The following is a 20,160-nucleotide window of genomic DNA, read 5'->3' as shown; positions in this document are numbered from 1 at the left end:
AAAAGAAAAAAGATTAACAATGTTAAAAAGACTAACCTGGAATATGCAAACGTAGTTGAGAGCTTAAAAAAAAGAAATAAGAAGACATATCCTGGGCCTATCTTGATGAAATTTCTGAACTCCGAAGGATAAATACAAAAAATTTCAAACAGGAATTTTCAACAAATGGGAAAGCAGCAGACAGGCTTCTCAAATCTACAACTCTGAAAACTTATGACAGAAGAAAAACCATTGTAAAGTTCTGAGAAAAGGCACTGTTTCCAAGCCAAACTCCCCTACCTGACCAGTAGATCACTTACATGAAAGTAAAAGAAAGACATTTTCAGATGTACAAAGATTACCACCTATGTTTCCTATCTGGTAAAACTACTGGAAAAAAGGGGTGGCGCTTGTTGCTCAAAGGAGTGGGTGGCAGCCCCATATACCGGAGGTGGTGGGTTCAAATCTGGCCCCGGCCAAAAACTGAAAAAAAAAAAAAAAACTACTGGGAAAAATTAAAATTAAATTAAAGGCTCGGCGCCTGTAGCTCAATGAGTAGGGCGCCAGCCACATACACGGAGGCTGGCAGGTTCATCTGGGCCTGCTAAACAACAATGACAACTGCAACCAAAAAATAGCCGGGCATTGTGGCGGGCACCTGTACTTGGGAGGCTGAGGCAAGGGAATCACTTAAGCACAGGAGTTTGGGGTTGCTGTGAGCTATGACACCACAGTATTCTATCAAGGGTGACGAAGTGAGACTCTGTCTCAAAATATCAAAAAAAAAAAAAAAATCTCAAGCTTAAAGGAAACAAACAGCCATGAGCAGGAACTCTATTAAAACTTACCACTGGGGAAAATGGTGGATGGGAAGGTGGAAGAGGGGAAGCCTTAAAAGTGCTGGAGCCAACAAAAGACCTGGAGAAGCAGCAGAAAAACCTGTGAAAACTAAGACTGTTTCTTCCAGTAATTGAGGGGAAATTTCCAGTCCCAGCACTAAGAAGAGATCAGCTGGGCTGGGCGACTGCTAAACAACAACTGCAACAACAATAACAACAAAAAACAGCCAGGTGTTGTGGTGGGCACTTGTAGTCCCAGCTACTTGGGAGGCTGAGGCAAAAGAATCGCTTAACGGAGTTTTCAGAGAGTCTTTCTGCCGAGGTAGGAGACCTGTGGTTAGGTTCTCGGAGTTTCCCGGCAGCATGGCCCCCAAACGCCAGTCTCCCTCCCGCCTCAGAAGAAGAAACCAAGACTGCCTACTGCTCCCAGATCGGAGGACACCTCAGGCTCTCAGGGATTGCCGAAAAAGAAAGAAAAAGAACAGCAGGAAGCAATTGAACATATCGATGAAGTACAAAATGAAATAGACAGACCTAATGAACAAGCCAGTGAGGAGATTTTGAAAGTAGAACAGAAATATAACAAACTCCGCCAACCATTTTTTCAGAAGAGGTCAGAATTGATCGCTAAAATCCCAAATTTTTGGGTAACAACATTTGTCAACCATCCACAAGTGTCCCCGCTGCTTGGGGAGGAGGATGAAGAGGCACTGCATTATTTGACCAGAGTTGAAGTGACGGAATTTGAAGATATTAAATCAGGTTACAGAATAGATTTTTATTTTGATGAAAACCCTTACTTTGAAAATAAAGTTCTCTCCAAAGAATTTCATCTGAATGAGAGTGGTGATCCATCTTCAAAGTCCACTGAAATCAAATGGAAATCTGGAAAGGATTTGACGAAACGTTCCAGTCAAACACAGAATAAAGCCAGCAGGAAGAGGCAGCATGAGGAACCAGAGAGCTTCTTTACCTGGTTTACTGACCATTCTGATGCAGGTGCAGATGAATTAGGAGAGGTCATCAAAGATGATATTTGGCCAAATCCATTACAGTACTACTTGGTTCCTGATATGGATGATGAAGAAGGAGAAGGAGAAGAAGATGATGATGATGATGAAGAAGAAGAAGGTTTGGAAGATATTGATGAAGAAGGGGATGAGGATGAAGATGAAGAAGACGAAGATGATGATGAAGGGGAGGAAGGAGAGGAGGATGAAGGAGAAGATGACTAACAGAACACTGATGGATTCCAACCTTTTTTAAAATTTTCTCCAGTCCCTGGGAGCAAGTTGCAGTCTTTTTTTTTTTTCCTCTTGTGCTCAGTCGCCCTGTTCTTGAGGTCTCTTTTCTCTACACCATGATTCTCAACTTATTTTTGGGGGAAATACCTTGAGCAGAATACAATGGGAAAAGAATCTCTACTCGTTTCTGTTCCAAATTCATTTTTATCCCTTCCTGTCTCAACAAAAACTGTATGGAAGCAACACCACCGAGCTCTGTGGGAAAAAAGAAAAACCTGCTCCCTTCGCTCTGCTGGAAGCTGGAGGGTGCTAGGCCCCTGTGTAGTAGTGCGTAGAATTCCAGCTTTTTTCCTCCTTTCTCTGTATATTGGGCTCAGAGAGTACACTGTGTCTCTATATGAATATGGACAGTTAGCATTTACCAACATGTATCTGTCTACTTTCTCTTGTTTAAAAAAAGAAAAAAAAAACTTAAAAAAATGGGGTATAGAAGGTCAGCAGAGAGTGGGTTTGAGATGTTTGGGTGGGTTAAGTGGGCATTTTGACAACATGGCTTCTCCTTTGGCATGTTTAATTGTGATGTTTAACAGACATCCTTGCAGTTTAAGATGACACTTTCAAAATAAATTCTCTCCTAATGATGATTTGAGCCCTGCCACTCAAATGGGAGAATCAGCAGAACCTGTAGGATCTTATTTGGAATTGACATTCTCTATTGTAATTTTGTTCCTGTTTATTTTTAAATTTTCTTTTTGTTTCACTGGAAAGGAAAGATGATGCTCAGTTTTAAACATTAAAAGTGTACAAGTTGCTTTGTTACAATAAAACTAAATGTGTACACAAAGGATTTGATGCTTTTCTCTCAGAATAGATGTACTTTCTATGCTCTTCCAAGTTTGACTTGTATAGCATCATCGTCAAACTTTGTCACCCCCAACTTCATATTTTTTGATAAGCACTTTGCAGGATGACCTCAGGGCTATGTGGATTGAGTTAAGGGATTTGAATCAATGTGTTAAATGTCTTCATGGCTAGGAAACATGGGTACAATTTGTCATTGGTTTCTGAAATTCATTATTTGGGATATCAGATTGCTCAAAACTCAGTTCTGAATATGTTGTGCCCTTGATTTTTATCTCCACAATTGGCAGTTTTAAAATGGGCCTTTTAGCTGGATATAAAATAGTGCCTGCCACCACCATCAGACCAGGTGCCCTAATGCCAAGTTATGCTTTGGGGCAGTTACTGGCATGTCTCCCTTGGCCCTATAAAGTGCAGTCAAGAAGACAGACTGTCAGAGTAATAAGGCCTTGTTGGTAGTTAGGAGTCACTTTAAGTCCCAGCTCTCTAGCACAAAGCTCTCATGACTGTGAATCTAGGTGGTATGATGGACTCTGTCTGCTCAGTGCCATTGTGCAGAGAAGCTCCCTAATGCATAAGCTTTTTAACGCTGTAAAATATAGTAGCTGAAATTAAATGCCACTTTTTCAGAGGTGAATTAATGGACAGCCTGGTCAAATTCAAAGCTTTTTGATGTATAAAACTTTATAAATGGAACTATTCCATTAATAGGCAAAGTGTAACAAAAACCTGTCTAGATGGATAGTATGTAATTTCTGCCCAGGTCTCTGTTTAGTAAATACATCACTGTATACCAATCAGGAATCTTGCTCCAATAAAGGAACATAAAGATTTTAAAAAAAAAAAAAAAGAATCGCTTAACCCCAAGAGGTTGAGGTTGCTGTGAGCTGTGATGCCATAGCACTCTACCAAGGGTGACAGAGTAAGACTGTGTCTCAAAAAAAAAATAATAATAATAAATAGCCGGGCATTGTGGCAGGCGCCCGTAGTCCCAGCTACTCAGGAGGCTGAGGCAAGAGAATTGCCTAAGCCCAAGAGCTGAAGGTTGCTGTGAGCTGTGACGCCACAGTACTCTACTGAGGGTGACAAAGTAAGACTCTGTCTCTTAAAAAAAAAAAAAGAGAGAGACTAGTATATGAAGCGAGCAGAGCCTGAGATGAGACCAGAGGCCGAACTCAGGATCTGAGAAGATGGCCAGGCTGTCCCACATTATTATCAAGGAAACCCAGCATTTGCTGGCGTAACCAGTTCCTGGCATTAAAGCAGAACCAGATGAGAGCAACGCCCGTTATTTTCATGTGGTCGTTGCTGGCACCAGGATTCCCCCTTTGAGGGAGGGACTTTTAAACTCGAACGTTTCATGACCAAAATTTATCATCCTAATGAAGACAAGTTGGGAAGAATATGTTTAGATATTTTGAAAGATAAATGGTCCCGAGTACTGCAGATCCACACAGTTCTGCTATCAATCCAGGCTTTGTTAAGTGCTCCCAATCCAGATGATCCATTAACGAATGATGTAGCAGAACAGCACTCTACTGAGGACAATAAGGTGAGACTCTGTCTCTACAAAAAAAAAGAATATCCTCTCTAGCCAAGTCTAAATTTATTTAGACACTGTAGATGGACAAGCTTGATTGTTTGTTTTTTTTTTTTTTTTTGTAGAGACAGAGTCTCACTTTATGGCCCTCGGTAGAGTGCCGTGGCATCACACAGCTCACAGCAACCTCCAACTCCTGAACTTAAGCGATTCTCTTGCCTCAGCCTCCCGAATAGCTGGGACTACAGGCGCCTGCCACAAGCTTGATTGTTTGAACCAAAATGGAACATTAAACAAACCTCACAGTCCTCACTAATAACATCCTGACTTTGCTGTCAAGTGTAGATTTCCCCCCCACTTCAAAAAAAAGCTTGTGGGCGGCTCCTGTGGCTCAGTGAGTAGGGCACCAGCCCCATATACCAAGGGTGGCGGGTTCCAACCTGGCCCAGCCAAACTGCAACAAAAAAAATAGCCAGGTAATTGTGGCAAGCACCTGTAGTCCCAGCTACTCAGGAGGCTGAGACAAGAGAATCGCCTAAGCCCAAGAGCTGGAGGTTGCTGTGAGCTGTGACGCTACAGAAGGTGACAAAGTGAGACCCAGTCTTTAAAAAGAAAAAAAAATCAAGGGATAAAGGCATAAGTGCCCCACCTCTTCCCACATGCCCTTTGTTTTTTGTTTTTGTAGAGACAGAGTCTCACTTTATGGCCCTCGGTAGAGTGCCGTGGCCTCACCCAGCTCACAGCAACCTCCAACTCCTGGGCTTAAGCGATTCTCTTGCCTCAGCCTCCCGAGTAGCTGGGACTACAGGTGCCCGCCACAACACCTGGCTATTTTTTGGTTGCAGTTTGGCCAGGGCCGGGTTTGAACCCGCCACCCTCGGTATATGGGGCCGGCTCCCTACCAACTGAGCCACAGGCGCCACCCCCCACAGGCCCTTTGAATGTGCGGTCTAGCCCAGCTACCCCATACTGCCATACTGCATCTAGGCCTTGTTTGGCCTGGCAGATGTTCTCTCTGAAAGTTCAAATACAAAGTTCAGTCATGTGTAAAAGGGCAGAAGGAGCTGTTTACAGAAATCTTGTAGCTCTGACATAACTGCATTCCCTCATCCTCCCTCTGCCCTTACATCAAATTTCCCCCAATGACCTATGAAACTGCCACTTGGGTGATCAGCACTCTCAATTCTTCAGCCTCTCCCTGGGATAAATTCTCCAACCTCTTGCCTTGAGACTTGGTGTGCAAATACAGACAATGCTTTATTTGAACGCCTCTCAAAAGGTGCATGGTTATCCTGGGTGATGGTGGTAAATCTCTGGATTCACTATTGCCAAACTTAGACTATTTCTCCCTCTCATTAAAAGGGAAAAGTCTGGGGCGGCGCCTGTGGCTCAGTCGGTAAGGCGCCGGCCCCATATACCGAGGGTGGTGGGTTCAAGCCCAGCCCCGGCTGAACTGCAACCAAAAAATAGCTGGGCGTTGTGGCGGGCGCCTGTAGTCCTAGCTACTCGGGAAGCTGAGGCAAGAGAATCGCTTAAGCCCAGGAGTTGGAGGTTGCTGTGAGCTGTGTGATGCCATGGCACTCTACCGAGGGCCATAAAGTGAGACTCTGTCTCTACAAAAAAAAAAAAAAAAAAGGGAAAAGTCTGGCTCAGCACCTATAGCTCAAGCGGCCAGGGCGCCATCCACATACATGGGAGCTGGTGGGTTCGAATCCAGCCCAGGCCTGCCAAACAACAATGACAACCAAAACCAAAAAATAGCCAGGCATTGTGGTAGGCACCTGTAGTCCCAGCTACTTGGGAGGCTGAGGCAAGAGAATTGCTTAAGCCCAAGAGTTTGAGGTTGCTGTGAGCTGTGACACCACAGCACTCTACCCAGGATGACAGCTTGAGACTGTCTCAAAAAAAAAAAAGTGTAAATTTTTAAATGCAATACTTAGAATACTTACAGAGTGCTTATTATGTGCCAGGCACTGTGTTTTACCTCTGCTAACTCATTAAATCCTCACAAAAATATATTATGCAAATACTATAAATTATCTTTGTTTTGTTGATAAGGAGACCAGAGTTAAGTAACTTGCCCAAAGTCACACAACCACTAAATAGGAGAGCTGAGATTCAAATTAAGTCTGGCTCCAGGGTCTAAGCTCTTAACCACCAGAACAATTTATCAACTTAAAAGTATAACTTATAGGTGCCTGTGGCTCAAGCGGCTAAGGCGCCTGCCACATACACCTGAGCTAGCGGGTTCAAATCTCCAGCCTGGGCCAGCCAAACAACAATGACGACTGCAACCAAAAAATAGCCGAGTATTGTGGCAGGCGCCTGTAGTCCCAGCTACTTGGGAGGCGAAGGCAGGAGAATCGCTTGAGCCCCGGAGTTGGAGGTTGCTGTGAGCTGTGATGCCACAGCACTCTACCCAGGGCAACAGCTTGAGGCTCTGCCTCAAAAAACAAAAAAACAAAAAAGTATAACTTATAAAGACAAATTTTAGGCCAGGTGCAGTGGCTCACGCCTATAATCCTAGCACTCTGGGAGGCTGAATTGGGTGGACTGCCTGAGCTCATAGGTTCAAGACCAGCCTGAGCAAGAGCGAGACCCTGTCTCTAAAAATACCTGGGCACTGTGGTGGGTGACTGTAGCTACTTGGGAGGCTGAGGCAAAGAGAATCACTTGAGCCCAAGTGTTAGAGGTTGCTGTGACCTGTGAAGCCATGACACTCTACCAACAGCAACAAAATGATATTGACCTCAACCATATAAAGACATGTCCCCCTCCTCAGCTGAGTAATGCAGATTTCAGAAAGCTGACTTAGTCACCTTTCCAGCTTGGCTTAAGACAGAAAAAAAAAAAAAGACAATTGCAAAAAAAACTATAAGGAGGCGGAGCAAGATGGCAGCCGAGAAACAGCTTCCTTGCATCTGGGCACCGTGAGTCTGGGGAGATAGGACTCCAGGCATCTCTAGCTGGTGGGATCTGCCTACCATCACCCCTGAGAGGATACAGGGAGTCAGCGAGAGACTTCTGGACCCCAAGAGGAGGACTAAAACATTGGAAAACCAGCAAGTGGTTGCGTGTGTTCAATCCGTCTAAACCCGCCCGCAACTGTAAGTTCAGTAGCAGCGAGACTGCAAACCAGAAAGGCCTTACCTGTGAACTGTTTTGGTGTCTTTGGACTTGGCACTCAGCTGAACTGCCTTGGGGAGAGCCTGAGCGGGAGTGCGGAGAACTTTGGCCTTTGTCTAGGGCCCCAGTCTGAGCCGCTGAGCCAGACGGAGCTAATAGTGTTTGGCTCTGGGTCACAGGCAGACATTGTGAGTGATCTGCCCCGGCAAGCTCCACCCTCAGGGTCCCAGAGCTGGAATTGGGTGGGAGCTGGTAACCCAGCACCAAGTAGCCTAAGGGCGGGGTCTGAGCCGCCTTGCAGCCCTAACCCTCGGGGGCAGAGGGAGACACAGGGTAAGTGGATAGCCACTTCAGCAGTGATTCCAGCGACAAGCACCTCCCTGAGAAAGCTTCTGCTCATCCACAGGCGGGAGAACTTAAAGAGCAAGAGGAAGTGAAAGGAAAATTAGGGCAAGGAAACAGATAAAAGAAATCACCCATGAGGAAGAATCAGCAGAAAACTCCAGGCAACATGAAGAACCAGTCCAGAACAACCCTGCCAAGGGACCATGAGGTAGCTACTGCAGAGGATTCCACCTATACAGAAATGTTAGGAATGACAGAAAGGGAATTTAGAATACACATGTTGAAAACAATGAATGAAATGATGGAAACAATGAAGGAAACTGCTAATAAAGTGGAAAATAACCAAAAGGAAATCCAAAAACAGAATCAAATCAGAGATGAACGATATGAAGAATATAAAAAGGATATGGCAGAGCTGAAGGAAATGAAACAGTCAATCAGGGAACTTAAAGATGCAATGGAAAGTATCAGCAACAGGTTAGACCATGCAGAAGAAAGAATTTCAGAGGTAGAAGACAAAGTTTTTGAGATAACTCAGGTAGTAAAAGAGGCAGAAAAGAAGAGAGAGAAAGCAGAACGTTCACTGTCAGAATTATGGGACTTTATGAAGCGTTCCAACATACGAGTTATAGGAATTCCAGAAGGGGAAGAAGAATGCCCCAGAGGAATGGAAGCCATACTAGAGAATATTATAAAAGAAAATTTCCCAAATATCACCAAAGATTCTGACACACTGCTTTCAGAGGGATATCGGACCCCAGGTCGCCTCAACTCTAACCGAGCTTCTCCAAGACACATTGTGATGAACCTGTCCAAAGTCAAGACAAAAGAAAAGATTCTGCAAGCTGCCAGGAGTAAGCGCCAGTTGACCTACAGGGGCAAACCCATCAGAGTGACCGCAGACTTCTCTAATGACACTTTGCAAGCAAGAAGACAATGGTCATCTACCTTTAATCTACTTAAACAGAACAATTTCCAGCCCACAATTCTGTACCCTGCTAAGCTAAGCTTCAAAATTGACGGAGAAATCAAATCATTTACGGATATACAAACATTGAGGAAATTCGCCACAACAAGACCAGCTCTACAGGAAATACTTCAACCTGTTCTGCACACTGACCACCACAGTGGATCAGCAGCAAAGTAAGAACTCAGAAATTAAAGGACAGAACCAAACCTCCACACTGATGCAAAAGATAAAACTAAGCAATGGACTCTCACCAAATAAGACGAATAGAATACTACCACACTTATCAATTATCTCAATAAATGTTAATGGCTTGAATTCCCCACTGAAGAGACATAGATTGGTTAATTGGATTAAAAGACACAAGCCATCCATTTGCTGTCTGCAAGAAACACACCTGGCTTCAAAAGACAAATTAAAGCTCCAAGTCAAGGGTTGGAAGACAATTTTTCAGGCAAATGGAATTCAGAAGAAAAGAGGAGTTGCAATCTTATTTTCGGATACATGTGGATTTAAAGCAACTAAAGTCAAAAAAGACAAAGATGGTCACTTTATATTGGTCAAGGGAAAAATACAACAAGAAGACATTTCGATTCTAAATATCTATGCACCCAATTTAAATGCTCCCAGATTCTTGAAACAGACCTTACTCAGTCTGAGCAATATGATATCTGATAATACCATAATAACAGGGGACCTTAACACTCCTCTTACAGAGCTGGACAGATCCTCTAAACAGAAATTAAACAAGGATATAAGAGACTTAAATGAGACCCTAGAACAACTGTGCTTGATAGACGCATATAGAACACTCCATCCCAAAGATAAAGAATATACATTCTTCTCATCACCCCATGGAACATTCTCCAAAATTGATCATATCCTGGGACACAAAACAATTATCAACAGAATCAAAAGAATTGAAATTTTACCTTGTATCTTCTCAGACAATAAGGCACTAAAGGTGGAACTCAACTCTAACAAAAATGCTCGACTCCACCCAAAGGCATGGAAACTAAACAATCTTCTGTTGAATAACAGATGGGTGCAGGAAGAAATAAAACAGGAAATCATTAACTTCCTTGAGCATAACAACAATGAAGACACAAGCTACCAAAACCTGTGGGATACTGCAAAAGCAGTTTTGAGAGGAAAATTCATCGCTTTAGATGCCTACATTCGAAAAACAGAAAGAGAGCACATCAACAATCTCACAAGAGATCTTATGGAATTGGAAAAAGAAGAACAATCTAAGCCTAAACTCAGTAGAAGAAAAGAAATATCCAAAATCAAATCAGAGATCAATGAAATTGAAAACAAAAGAATTATTCAGAAAATTAATGAAACAAGGAGTTGGTTTTTTGAAAAAATAAATAAAATAGATAAAACATTGGCCAGACTAATGAGGAATAGAAAAGTAAAATCGCTAGTAACCTCAATCAGAAATGATAAAGGGGAAATAACAACTGATCCCACAGAGATACAAGAGATCATCTCTGAATACTACCAGAAACTCTATGCCCAGAAATTTGACAATGTGAAAGAAATGGATCAATATTTGGAATCACACCCTCTCCCTAGACTCAGCCAGGAAGAAATAGAGCTCCTGAACAGACCAATTTCAAGCACTGAGATCAAAGAAACAATAAAAAAGCTTCCAACCAAAAAATGCCCTGGTCCAGATGGCTTCACTCCAGAATTCTATCAAACCTTCAAGGAAGAGCTTATTCCTGTACTGCAGAAATTATTCCAAAAAATTGAGGAAGAAGGAATCTTCCCCAACACATTCTATGAAGCAAACATCACCCTGATACCAAAACCAGGAAAAGACCCAAACAAAAAGGAGAATTTCAGACCAATCTCACTCATGAACATAGACGCGAAAATTCTCAACAAAATCCTAGCCAATAGATTACAGCTTATCATCAAAAAAGTCATTCATCATGACCAAGTAGGCTTCATCCCAGGGATGCAAGGCTGGTTTAACATACGCAAGTCCATAAACGTTATCCACCATATTAACATAGGCAAAAATAAAGATCACATGATCCTCTCAATAGATGCAGAAAAAGCATTTGATAAAATCCAGCATCCTTTTCTAATTAGAACACTGAAGAGTATAGGCATAGGTGGCACATTTCTAAAACTGATTGAAGCTATCTATGACAAACCCACAGCCAATATTTTACTGAATGGAGTAAAACTCAAAGCTTTTCCTCTTAGAACTGGAACCAGACAAGGTTGTCCTCTGTCACCTTTACTATTCAACGTAGTGCTGGAAGTTCTAGCCAATACAATTAGGCAAGACAAGGAAATAAAGGGAATCCAATTGGGAGCAGAGGAGGTCAAACTCTCCCTCTTTGCTGACGACATGATCTTATACTTAGAGAACCCCAAAGACTCAACCAGAAGATTCCTAGAAGTCATCAAAAAATACAGTAATGTTTCAGGATATAAAATCAACGTCCACAAGTCAGCAGCCTTTGTGTACACCAATAACAGTCAAGATGAGAAGCTAATTAAGGACACAACTCCCTTCACCATAGTCTCAAAGAAAATGAAATACCTAGGAATATACCTAACGAAGGAGGTGAAGGACCTCTATAAAGAAAACTATGAAATCCTCAGAAAGGAAATAGCAGAGGATATTAACAAATGGAAGAACATGCCATGCTCATGGATGGGAAGAATCAACATTGTTAAAATGTCTATACTTCCCAAAGCAATCTACCTATTCAATGCCATTCCTATCAAAATACCAACATCGTACTTTCAAGATTTGGAAAAAATGATTCTGCGTTTTGTATGGAACCAGAAAAAACCCCGTATAGCTAAGGCAGTTCTCTGTAACAAAAATAAAGCCGGAGGCATCAGCATACCAGATTTTAGTCTGTACTACAAAGCCATAGTGCTCAAGACAGCATGGTACTGGCACAAAAACAGAGACATAGACACTTGGAATCAAATTGAAAACCAAGAAATGAAATTAACATTTTACAACCACCTAATCTTTGATAAACCAAACAAGAACATACCTTGGGGGAAAGACTCCCTATTCAATAAATGGTGTTGGGAGAACTGGATGTCTACATGTAAAAGACTGAAACTGGACCCACACCTTTCCCCACTCACAAAAATTGATTCAAGATGGATAAAGGACTTAAACTTAAGGCATGAAACAATAAAAATCCTCCAAGAAAGCATAGGAAAAACACTGGAAGATATTGGCCTGGGGAAAGACTTCATGAAGAAGACTGCCATGGCAATTGCAACAACAACAAAAATAAACAAATGGGACTTCATTAAACTGAAAAGCTTCTGTACAGCTAAGGAGACAATAACCAAAGCAAAGAGACAACCTACACAATGGGAAAGGATATTTGCATATTTTCAATCAGACAAAAGCTTGATAACTAGGATCTATAGACAACTCAAATTAATCCACATGAAAAAAGCCAACAATCCCTTATATCAATGGGCAAGAGACATGAATAGAACCTTCTCTAAAGATGACAGACGAATGGCTAACAAACACATGAAAAAATGTTCATCATCTCTATATATTAGAGAAATGCAAATCAAAACAACCCTGAGATATCATCTAACCCCAGTGAGAATGGCCCACATCACAAAATCTCAAAACTGCAGATGCTGGCGTGGATGTGGAGAGAAGGGAACACTTTTTTTTTTTTTTTTTTTTATTGTTGGGGATTCATTGAGGGTACAATAAGCCAGTTACACTGATTGCAATTGTTAGGTAAAGTCCCTCTTGCAATCGTGTCTTGCCCCCATAAAATGTGACACACACTAAGGCCCCACCCTCCTCCCTCCATCCCTCTTTCTGCTTCCCCCCCCATAACCTTAATTGTCATTAATTGTCCTCATATCAAGATTGAGTACATAGGATTCATGCTTCTCCATTTTTGTGATGCTTTACTAAGAATAATGTCTTCCACTTCCATCCAGGTTAATACGAAGGATGTAAAGTCTCCATTTTTTTTAATGGCTGAATAGTATACCAAGGGAACACTTTTACACTGCTGGTGGGACTGCAAACTAGTACAACCTTTCTGGAAGGAAGTATGGAGAAACCTCAAAGCACTCAAGCTAGACCTCCCATTTGATCCTGCAATCCCATTACTGGGCATCTACCCAGAAGGAAAGAAATCCTTTTATCATAAGGACACTTGTACTAGACTGTTTATTGCAGCTCAATTTACAATCGCCAAAATGTGGAAACAGCCTAAATGCCCACCAACCCAGGAATGGATTAACAAGCTGTGGTATATGTATACCATGGAATACTATTCAGCCATTAAAAAAAATGGAGACTTTACATCCTTCGTATTAACCTGGATGGACATGGAAGACATTATTCTTAGTAAAGCATCACAAGAATGGAGAAGCATGAATCCTATGTACTCAATTTTGATATGAGGACAATTAATGACAATTATGGTTATGGGGGGGGACAGAAAGAGGGAAGGAGGGAGGTGGGTGGGGCCTTGGTGTGTGTCACACTTTATGGGGGCAAGACATGATTGCAAGAAGGACTTTACCTAACAATTGCAATCAGTTTAACCTGGCTTATTGTACCCTCAATGAATCCCCAACAATAAAAAAAAAAAAAAAAATTCAGTGGGGAAAAGATTAAAAAAAAAAAAAAAGACAATTGTTAGAACACGTTAGGGTTACAAGCAGTGTAATATGGTATTCTCTACTATTTAACTCAGATCTGCTTGTTATACCCTTACTAGGCCTCAGTTTCCTCATCTGTAAAAGGGAATGGGGGATAAGGGGAGCATTACCCTAAAAGGAAGTCAGGTGGACAGCAATGATACTATATGTAAAAGACTAGACTGAGTGATCTGGAACATACTGAGCAAATTTTAAAAGATGCTATGAAATACTACGACTATGCATTCAAAGCACAGGATTGGAAGGGATGTAAAGGAAACTTACTGTGTCTAAGTTTCATCATGACGATGAGCTTGAAAGCAGATAAGTTTAAATCTGCCAGCTTTCTTCCTGTCAGAATGAGAAGAAAAACAATTTGAAGATCAAGCTGGGAACCACAAAGCCACAAGCTCCCCAAAGGTAAAATAAAATGTTAAAGAAAATGATGAAGAACCCCTAAACTAGAAGGGGCTTTACTGGAGTTAGGACCTGGTATTGCTTAGGCCATACAGGGAAGGCAGTGTCACACCACTAAAGGGAGGTATAGGCTAAACCTCTCCTCCTAGATAGTCAGTGCCTCAGCACATCAGACAGGGTCCTTGGTCCTTAACCTTCCACCCTGTAATGTTATACCCTAAGTAAGGTTCTAGTACTAAAGCTTTCACACTGAGGGAAGAGGGACATATAAAGATGGTCTGTTTCTACATGATAGTGCCTCCTTTCCCAAATAGGGGACATCTATCTCATCTACCCTGGGAAAGGTGGGAGAAAAAAATAGACCACAGGAGTCTATCCTGATGAAAAGGAGCCTGAGAACAGAGTTTCCTATCTGGGTGTTTCTGTGGACTGAGATGAGTGCAAAATCTCAGAGAAGGGAAAAATCTCTGCCTATTATGTGGCTGAGTCTGTACCTTGGCAATTGGTGGGGGGATTGCCATCTGTCCTTCTACTCTAGGGTACAGAGAAATTGAGGAAATCCACACAGTAGATGTGTGCATCTCTGCTGCGTGGAAGAGAAACACAAGTCCATATATCTCTAAATTTCAGGGAAGGAAGGGGAAAGGTCCTTGATCTCTTTACCCTGGAAAGGGCTGTGGGGCAGGATTGATATGCCTGACTCAGCTATGAGGTGGTATCAGTGCCACACTAACAAAGAGATAAATTGCATAACCATGAATGAGTAAATGAGTAGGGTCTGCAACTTACTTGTAGTGGGCTATTCTACATACTAGACCCTTCCATGGTAGGGATCCTAGGACAGATTGTGTATTTTTTATGTGGGCTGAAGTCAGCAGCAAACTAACACTGAAAGGAAATAATAGGGCCTCTGGTTCTCTGCATGGGTAGGGGGTGAAAGGGGTGGGTAATGCAGCCATAAATTCAACATATCAACCTAACTAACACTTGGGGGAGGGGTGTCTGTGTCTTTTCCCTGAGTGGAGGGAAACAAATCTGAGCACCTATACCTTGGGTAAATAGAGAGCCCATATGCACTGCACTTCACTGCAGAGTGAGGAGCAGTGTTCTCCTGCATTTGTTGATTCTAAATCCTTGGGGGGGGCAATCTGTGTTTACCTCAAATGGGTGGATACAAATCTCAGCTCCTCTGACTGTCTCTTCCTGGATTAAAGTCTGTTCCTATTTGCTGCGAGGCACATTGGGAAAACGCTGTCTCTTCACTGAAATAGGGATTCAGTCCAGTTCTCCAGAACAGAGACTCACTCTAGCGCAGGAGGATGGAGAAATTGGCTTGGTCTTCCAGAGGCTGAAGCCTGTGCCTCCAACCACTTAGGGGAGGAGTGGTTTATAGTCGCTACAGGAATGGGGGCGGGGCTTCCGTCAATTAGTTCCTCAGCAGAAGTTAAGGAGAGATAGGGGGAGCTCTAGGTCTCTACACGAAGCGAGGAGGTCCCCTTCCTCTGCGTATTAAATGTTTCTTAAGTTCTCTATACTGATGGTGGTGGGGAATATAGCAAAGCCTCTATCCTGGGGGAGGCAGTACCTTGAGGACATCTTAAGCCAAGCTGGAAAGGTGACTTAAGTCAGAAGTCTGCAGTAGTCAGCTGAGGAGGGGGATATGTCTCTATACGATTGAGGTCGATGGCACCACACCTTTGGTGGGTCGACACTTGTCTACACCAGAGAATGCGGAGCCTCACTACCCTAAAGGGCAGAGGACGATGGACGCTTTTCCACACAAGTGAGGTCTGTGACTCACAATAAAGTGTGTCCAGGGTCTGCGCCTTTCTGGGTGGGGTGAAGCTGTACCCTTCTACCCTACAAGAATCCAGTTAGGCGCGTCTCCACGTGCGGGACGATCCCCTGCAGCTCTTCCGGGACCTTCTACTCTGGCAGGCATCTCTGGTTTTACTTCCAGTAGATGATCCTAACGCCCTGCGGGTTAGGTGTGCGCTCACCGTGTGAAAAGAGGAGAGTAGTCTCTTACCTACACTTCCAGCAGGGATCTGAGAAGAGAGAGTAGCAAGACAATCCGGTAAGCCTAGCTATGCTCGCACCACTAGGCTCCGACTTCCGGTTCCCGACTGTCACCCACAGGGGCGGGGCCTCAGATTGACGGTTAGCGCCCGCCGGTCCGTTCCTCCGGACCAGGCTGGCCCCACCTCCTTGGCTGCAGGGTAGGTAAGGAAGTAGTGGAGCGGAGAGGAGGAGGCGGGGAAGTGGTAGGGGAGGCGGGGAACTGGTGGAGGAAAGCGGTGATTGGCTGTGTAACTTACTTTTAAGCCAAAATGTTGTGTGCGGACCTGGTCTGGGATTAAGTGATGCGTGTTCCCACCTTTGCTGACCAGGGAATCTTACTGCGTTAGACAAGGGTGGGGGCCAGTGTCTTTGTCTTCTTGGAAGATGGCGACGGCAGAGTGAGAGAAAATGGCTGCCTGGGTCACATGTCTGCCTGAGTATTTCCCACCTGAAGTAAGGAATTGGTTGGCTGTTCCCAAGCTTCTAGGGGCGGCGCCTGTGAGTCAGTGGGTAGGGCGTCGGCCCCATATACCGAGGGTGGCAGGAACGAACCCGGCTCCGGCCAAACTGCAACAATAAGAACAAAAAATAGCCAGGCGTTGTGGTGAGCGCCTGTAGTCCAAGCTACTCGGGACGCTGAGCCAAGAGAATTGCCTAAGCCCAAGAGTTGGAGGTTGCTGCGAGCTGTGACGCCATGGCACTCTACCGATAGCCATTAAAAAAGAAACTTCTAGGCTTCTAGGGCCCTAGACAAACTCTCAGTGCTTTCAGCAACTTTTGCAGAAGCTCAGATCCATGGCCAGGCCCAATCTGAGCTGGAGCAGGAACCAAGACTGGTAACCTCTCCCACTCTGTTTGCCCTCTTCTATTTCCTCAGTCCAAGAATAGCATTTGCAGAGGAAATGAATTTAAATCTGTCAATGGTAAAGAACCCAAACACTGTGAAATAATTTAAAGAGTTTTGTTCTGAAATGAGTATAAGAGACTGTGTCTCAAGAGTGCTACACCCAAGAAACGTAGAGCAGGTGATCTCGCATGTTTTTGGTTTATATGTTTCAGGGACACAGGAGTGACACATAAAGTCACAAATCAAGATATGGAAGGTATATATTGGTTTGGCTTGAAAAGGAAAGATATGTGAAAGCAGGAAATTACCGGTGGCCTAAAGATTCTGTGATTTGTTATTGGTTAAAGAAATGCAGGGCAGAGGGAGGGTGATTGGTGGGATTACACCTGTGGTGCATCTTACAAGGGTATATGTGAAACTTAGTAAATGTAGAATGTAAATGTCTTAACACAACAACTAAGAAAATGCCAGGAAGGCTATGTTAACCAGTGTGATGAAAATGTGTCAAACGGTCTATAAAACCAGTGTATGGTGCCCCACGATCGCATTAATGTACACAGCTATGATTTAATTTAAAAAAATGCAGCTCTGGCTCGGCGCTTGTAGCTGAGTGGTTACGGCGCTGGCCTCACACACCGAAGCTGGCGGGTTCGAACCCGGCCCAGGCCTGCTAAAACAACAATGACAATCTATAACAAAAAAATAGCGGGTATTGTGGCGGGTGTCTGTAGTCCCAGCTACTTGGGAGGCTGAGGCAAGAGAATCACTTAAGCCCAAGAGTTTGAGGTTGCTATGAGCTGTGACGCCATACACTGCACAATGCCGAGGGTAACATAATGAAACTCTGTCTCAAAAAAAGAAAGAAAGAAATGCAGCTTTGTTTAGGCTCTGCGCCTGTGGCTCAAGCGGCTAAGGCGCCAGCCACATACACCCAAGCTGGCAGGTTCAAATCTAGACCGGGCCGCCAAACAAGGACAACTGCAACCAAAAAAAAAAAGTAGCTGGGAGTTGTGGCGCGTGCCTGTAGTCCCAGCTACTTGGGAGGCGGAGGCAGGAGAATCGCTTGAGCCCAAGAGTTGGAGGTGGCTGTCAGCTGTGATGCCAGGGCACTGTACCCAGGGCAACAGCTTGAGGGTCTGTCTCAAACAAAAACAACAAAAAAGAAAAAGACAGAAGAAAAGAAAAGCAGCTTTGTCTAAATGCCTGTAATGTTTTTATGGTAAGCAAGTATGTTAATCAGAGAATAGCCACTGTCTGTACCCAGACTCTGGTGATCAGTTGGTTAAAGCGATGACCTGCTGGTGTGATTTAAGCTTTGCCTTGCATAGCCTTTGGCCTGTTAATAATTTACAAAGGATATCCCCAAGAAAGGAGGGGGCATGCCAGGTATGTCTCACCTCCCTTCTGGTGGCCAACAGCTTAGCTTTAGGGTATTTCTGGGGTCTCCTTGGCCAAGACGGGATCCATTCAATCAGCTGGGGGGCGTAAGATTTCATTTTAAGTCACGTGTCTCTGGAGTGCAGACAGGTAGGGGTTTCCTCACCCACAACATACAAGAGCTCCTGACTTAACTGAGGAATTTTTTTCTCCCTCTAAAAATAGTAAATATTTGCCTGAAGGAGTCATTTTCCTAATATTTTTATTCCAGCCTCTCTTTCTCAAGCCTAAAAGCTGGGGTGGGGCACTGGGTAAGTGGAGGTCTACCCAGAGGGTATAGTCCCCCCACCTCAAGCACATTGGGGCTGATAAGTGACTCTCTATGCTTGCTTACCCCTTACATACTACAGGACTCACTACCACTACATCCACTAACCTATAATCCTAGAGATCCCACAAAATTCCTCTGGACCCCAAGCCAGCCCTGGCCATCTTCACCTTTCCCCCTACTTTGCAAATTTTTCCTATTTCTCTGAAACCTAACTCTTGTCATTCCTATGAATCCTTCCTTGACTTTCCTACATTAGCTAGAAACCCAGAGCACCTTAATACAGCTAACCTAGCACTAATCACCTAATACTATGGTGGTTTATGTGAATGTATCTCCATGGGAGGGTGAACTCACTAAAAACAGGGTCCATTTAACTCCAAACCCTCAATAAGACCTAGCACAAGCCTGATACAAGGCAGACTTCAGCAAATGTTAAGTGTGTGAGTTTACAGTCCTGCACCACAAATGAATGGGAAATGGACAGTTTACTAGATGGCATTGGGAAATTTGGCTCACCACAAAGAGAACTATGAAACTGGATCACTACTTATTCCACATAAGAGGGTGGACTATGAATGTAAAAGGTAAAATTAAAAGTTAATATAAAATATGCAAGAGAATATCTTTGTGACCAATGACTGAGGAAGGACTTTTTAAACAAAATCCCAAATGCAAAAAAAAAAAAAAAAAATTACAAACTATAAGGGAAAAAAATAGGGCAGCACCTGTGGCTCAGTGGGTAGGGTGCCGGTCCCATATACCCAGAGTAGTGGGTTCGAACCCGGCCCCGGCCAAACCACAACAAAAAATAGCTGGGCATTGTGGCGGGCACCTGTAGTCCCAGCTACTCAGGAGACTGAGGCAAGAGAATCGCTTAAGCCCAGGAGTTGGAGGTTGCTGTGAGCCGTTATGCAACGGCACTCTACTGAGGGCGATACAGTGAGATTCTGTCTAAAATAAAATAGGAGTGAAAATTGGTATTACTACTTTGGAAAACAATTAGGAAGTATCTACAATAATTAAAGATGGAACTGGTACCCAACAATTCTACGCTTGGAGGAAGATAGATAGATATTGTCCCTAGACTTTTAAATCCTAGAGAGCATCTTACACATTTCCTCAGGGAAGCATGTGGGTACTGATACAGTGGCTTATTCATGTAATCCTACACTTTGGGAAATGGGAGGATTGCTTGAAGGTAGGAGATTGAGACCAGCCTGAGCAATATAATGAGACCCTTTCTCTACAAAAATTAAAATTATCCCGGCACGCTGACACGTGCCTATAGTTCTAGCCACTGGGGAGGCTGAGGCAGGAGGATGACTTGAGCCCAAATGTTTGAGGTTGCAATGAGCTGTGATGATCCCACTGCATTCTAGCCTGAGCAACAGAGAAAGACACTGTCCAGGCATGGTGGCTAAGGCCTATAATCCTAGCACTCAGGGAAGCTAAAGCTGGAGGATCCTTTAAGCTCATAAGTTCAAAACCAGCCTGAGCAAGAATGAGATGCCATGTCTACTAAAAATAGTAAAAAACTGGGTGGCGCCTG

General features: G+C 43.5%; 3 protein-coding genes and 1 pseudogene across 10 annotated transcripts in view; 3 read left to right on the top strand and 1 right to left on the bottom strand.

Moving 5' to 3' along the window:
• Window positions 1–16,440, bottom strand: part of GNL3L (G protein nucleolar 3 like) — a 52,793-nt gene extending 36,353 nt beyond the window's left edge. Inside the window, exons 1-3 of one of the 6 annotated variants that reach the window (XM_053579280.1) lie at window positions 16,314–16,375; window positions 16,025–16,043; window positions 13,864–13,929 (exon numbers count right to left, since the gene is read on the bottom strand). In XM_053579280.1, the coding sequence (XP_053435255.1) occupies window positions 13,864–13,882 (19 nt within the window). In that variant the 5' untranslated portion in view covers window positions 13,883–13,929; window positions 16,025–16,043; window positions 16,314–16,375. Of the gene's footprint in view, window positions 1–13,863; window positions 13,930–15,153; window positions 15,371–15,796; window positions 15,813–16,024; window positions 16,092–16,313 lie in introns of those variants that run through there. The other 5 variants (XM_053579274.1, XM_053579278.1, XM_053579279.1 and 2 more) reach the window with 5 other exon arrangements.
• On the top strand, window positions 1,167–2,438 carry LOC128577186 (protein SET-like). The gene is given in 2 exon segments (XM_053579281.1): window positions 1,167–1,203; window positions 1,206–2,438. Coding segments are annotated over 2 exon segments (870 nt in total). The 5' UTR covers window positions 1,167–1,181; the 3' UTR covers window positions 2,054–2,438.
• Window positions 16,156–20,160, top strand: part of FGD1 (FYVE, RhoGEF and PH domain containing 1) — a 95,995-nt gene continuing 91,990 nt past the window's right edge. For 2 of the 3 annotated variants that reach the window (XM_053579273.1, XM_053579271.1), the window contains exon 1: window positions 16,392–16,509. The gene's annotated coding sequence lies outside the window, so the exon portion shown is untranslated. Of the gene's footprint in view, window positions 16,215–16,391; window positions 16,510–20,160 lie in introns of those variants that run through there. The other variant, XM_053579272.1, reaches the window with a different exon arrangement.
• LOC128576831 (protein SET-like) overlaps window positions 19,104–20,160 on the top strand; it is a 49,792-nt pseudogene continuing 48,735 nt past the window's right edge.

Source organism: Nycticebus coucang, chromosome X (genome assembly GCF_027406575.1).
Source record: "Nycticebus coucang isolate mNycCou1 chromosome X, mNycCou1.pri, whole genome shotgun sequence".
Lineage (NCBI taxonomy): Eukaryota > Metazoa > Chordata > Mammalia > Primates > Lorisidae > Nycticebus > Nycticebus coucang.
The sequence above is the reverse complement of the archived record's forward strand: the minus strand, read 5'-3'. Positions and strand labels throughout refer to the sequence as shown.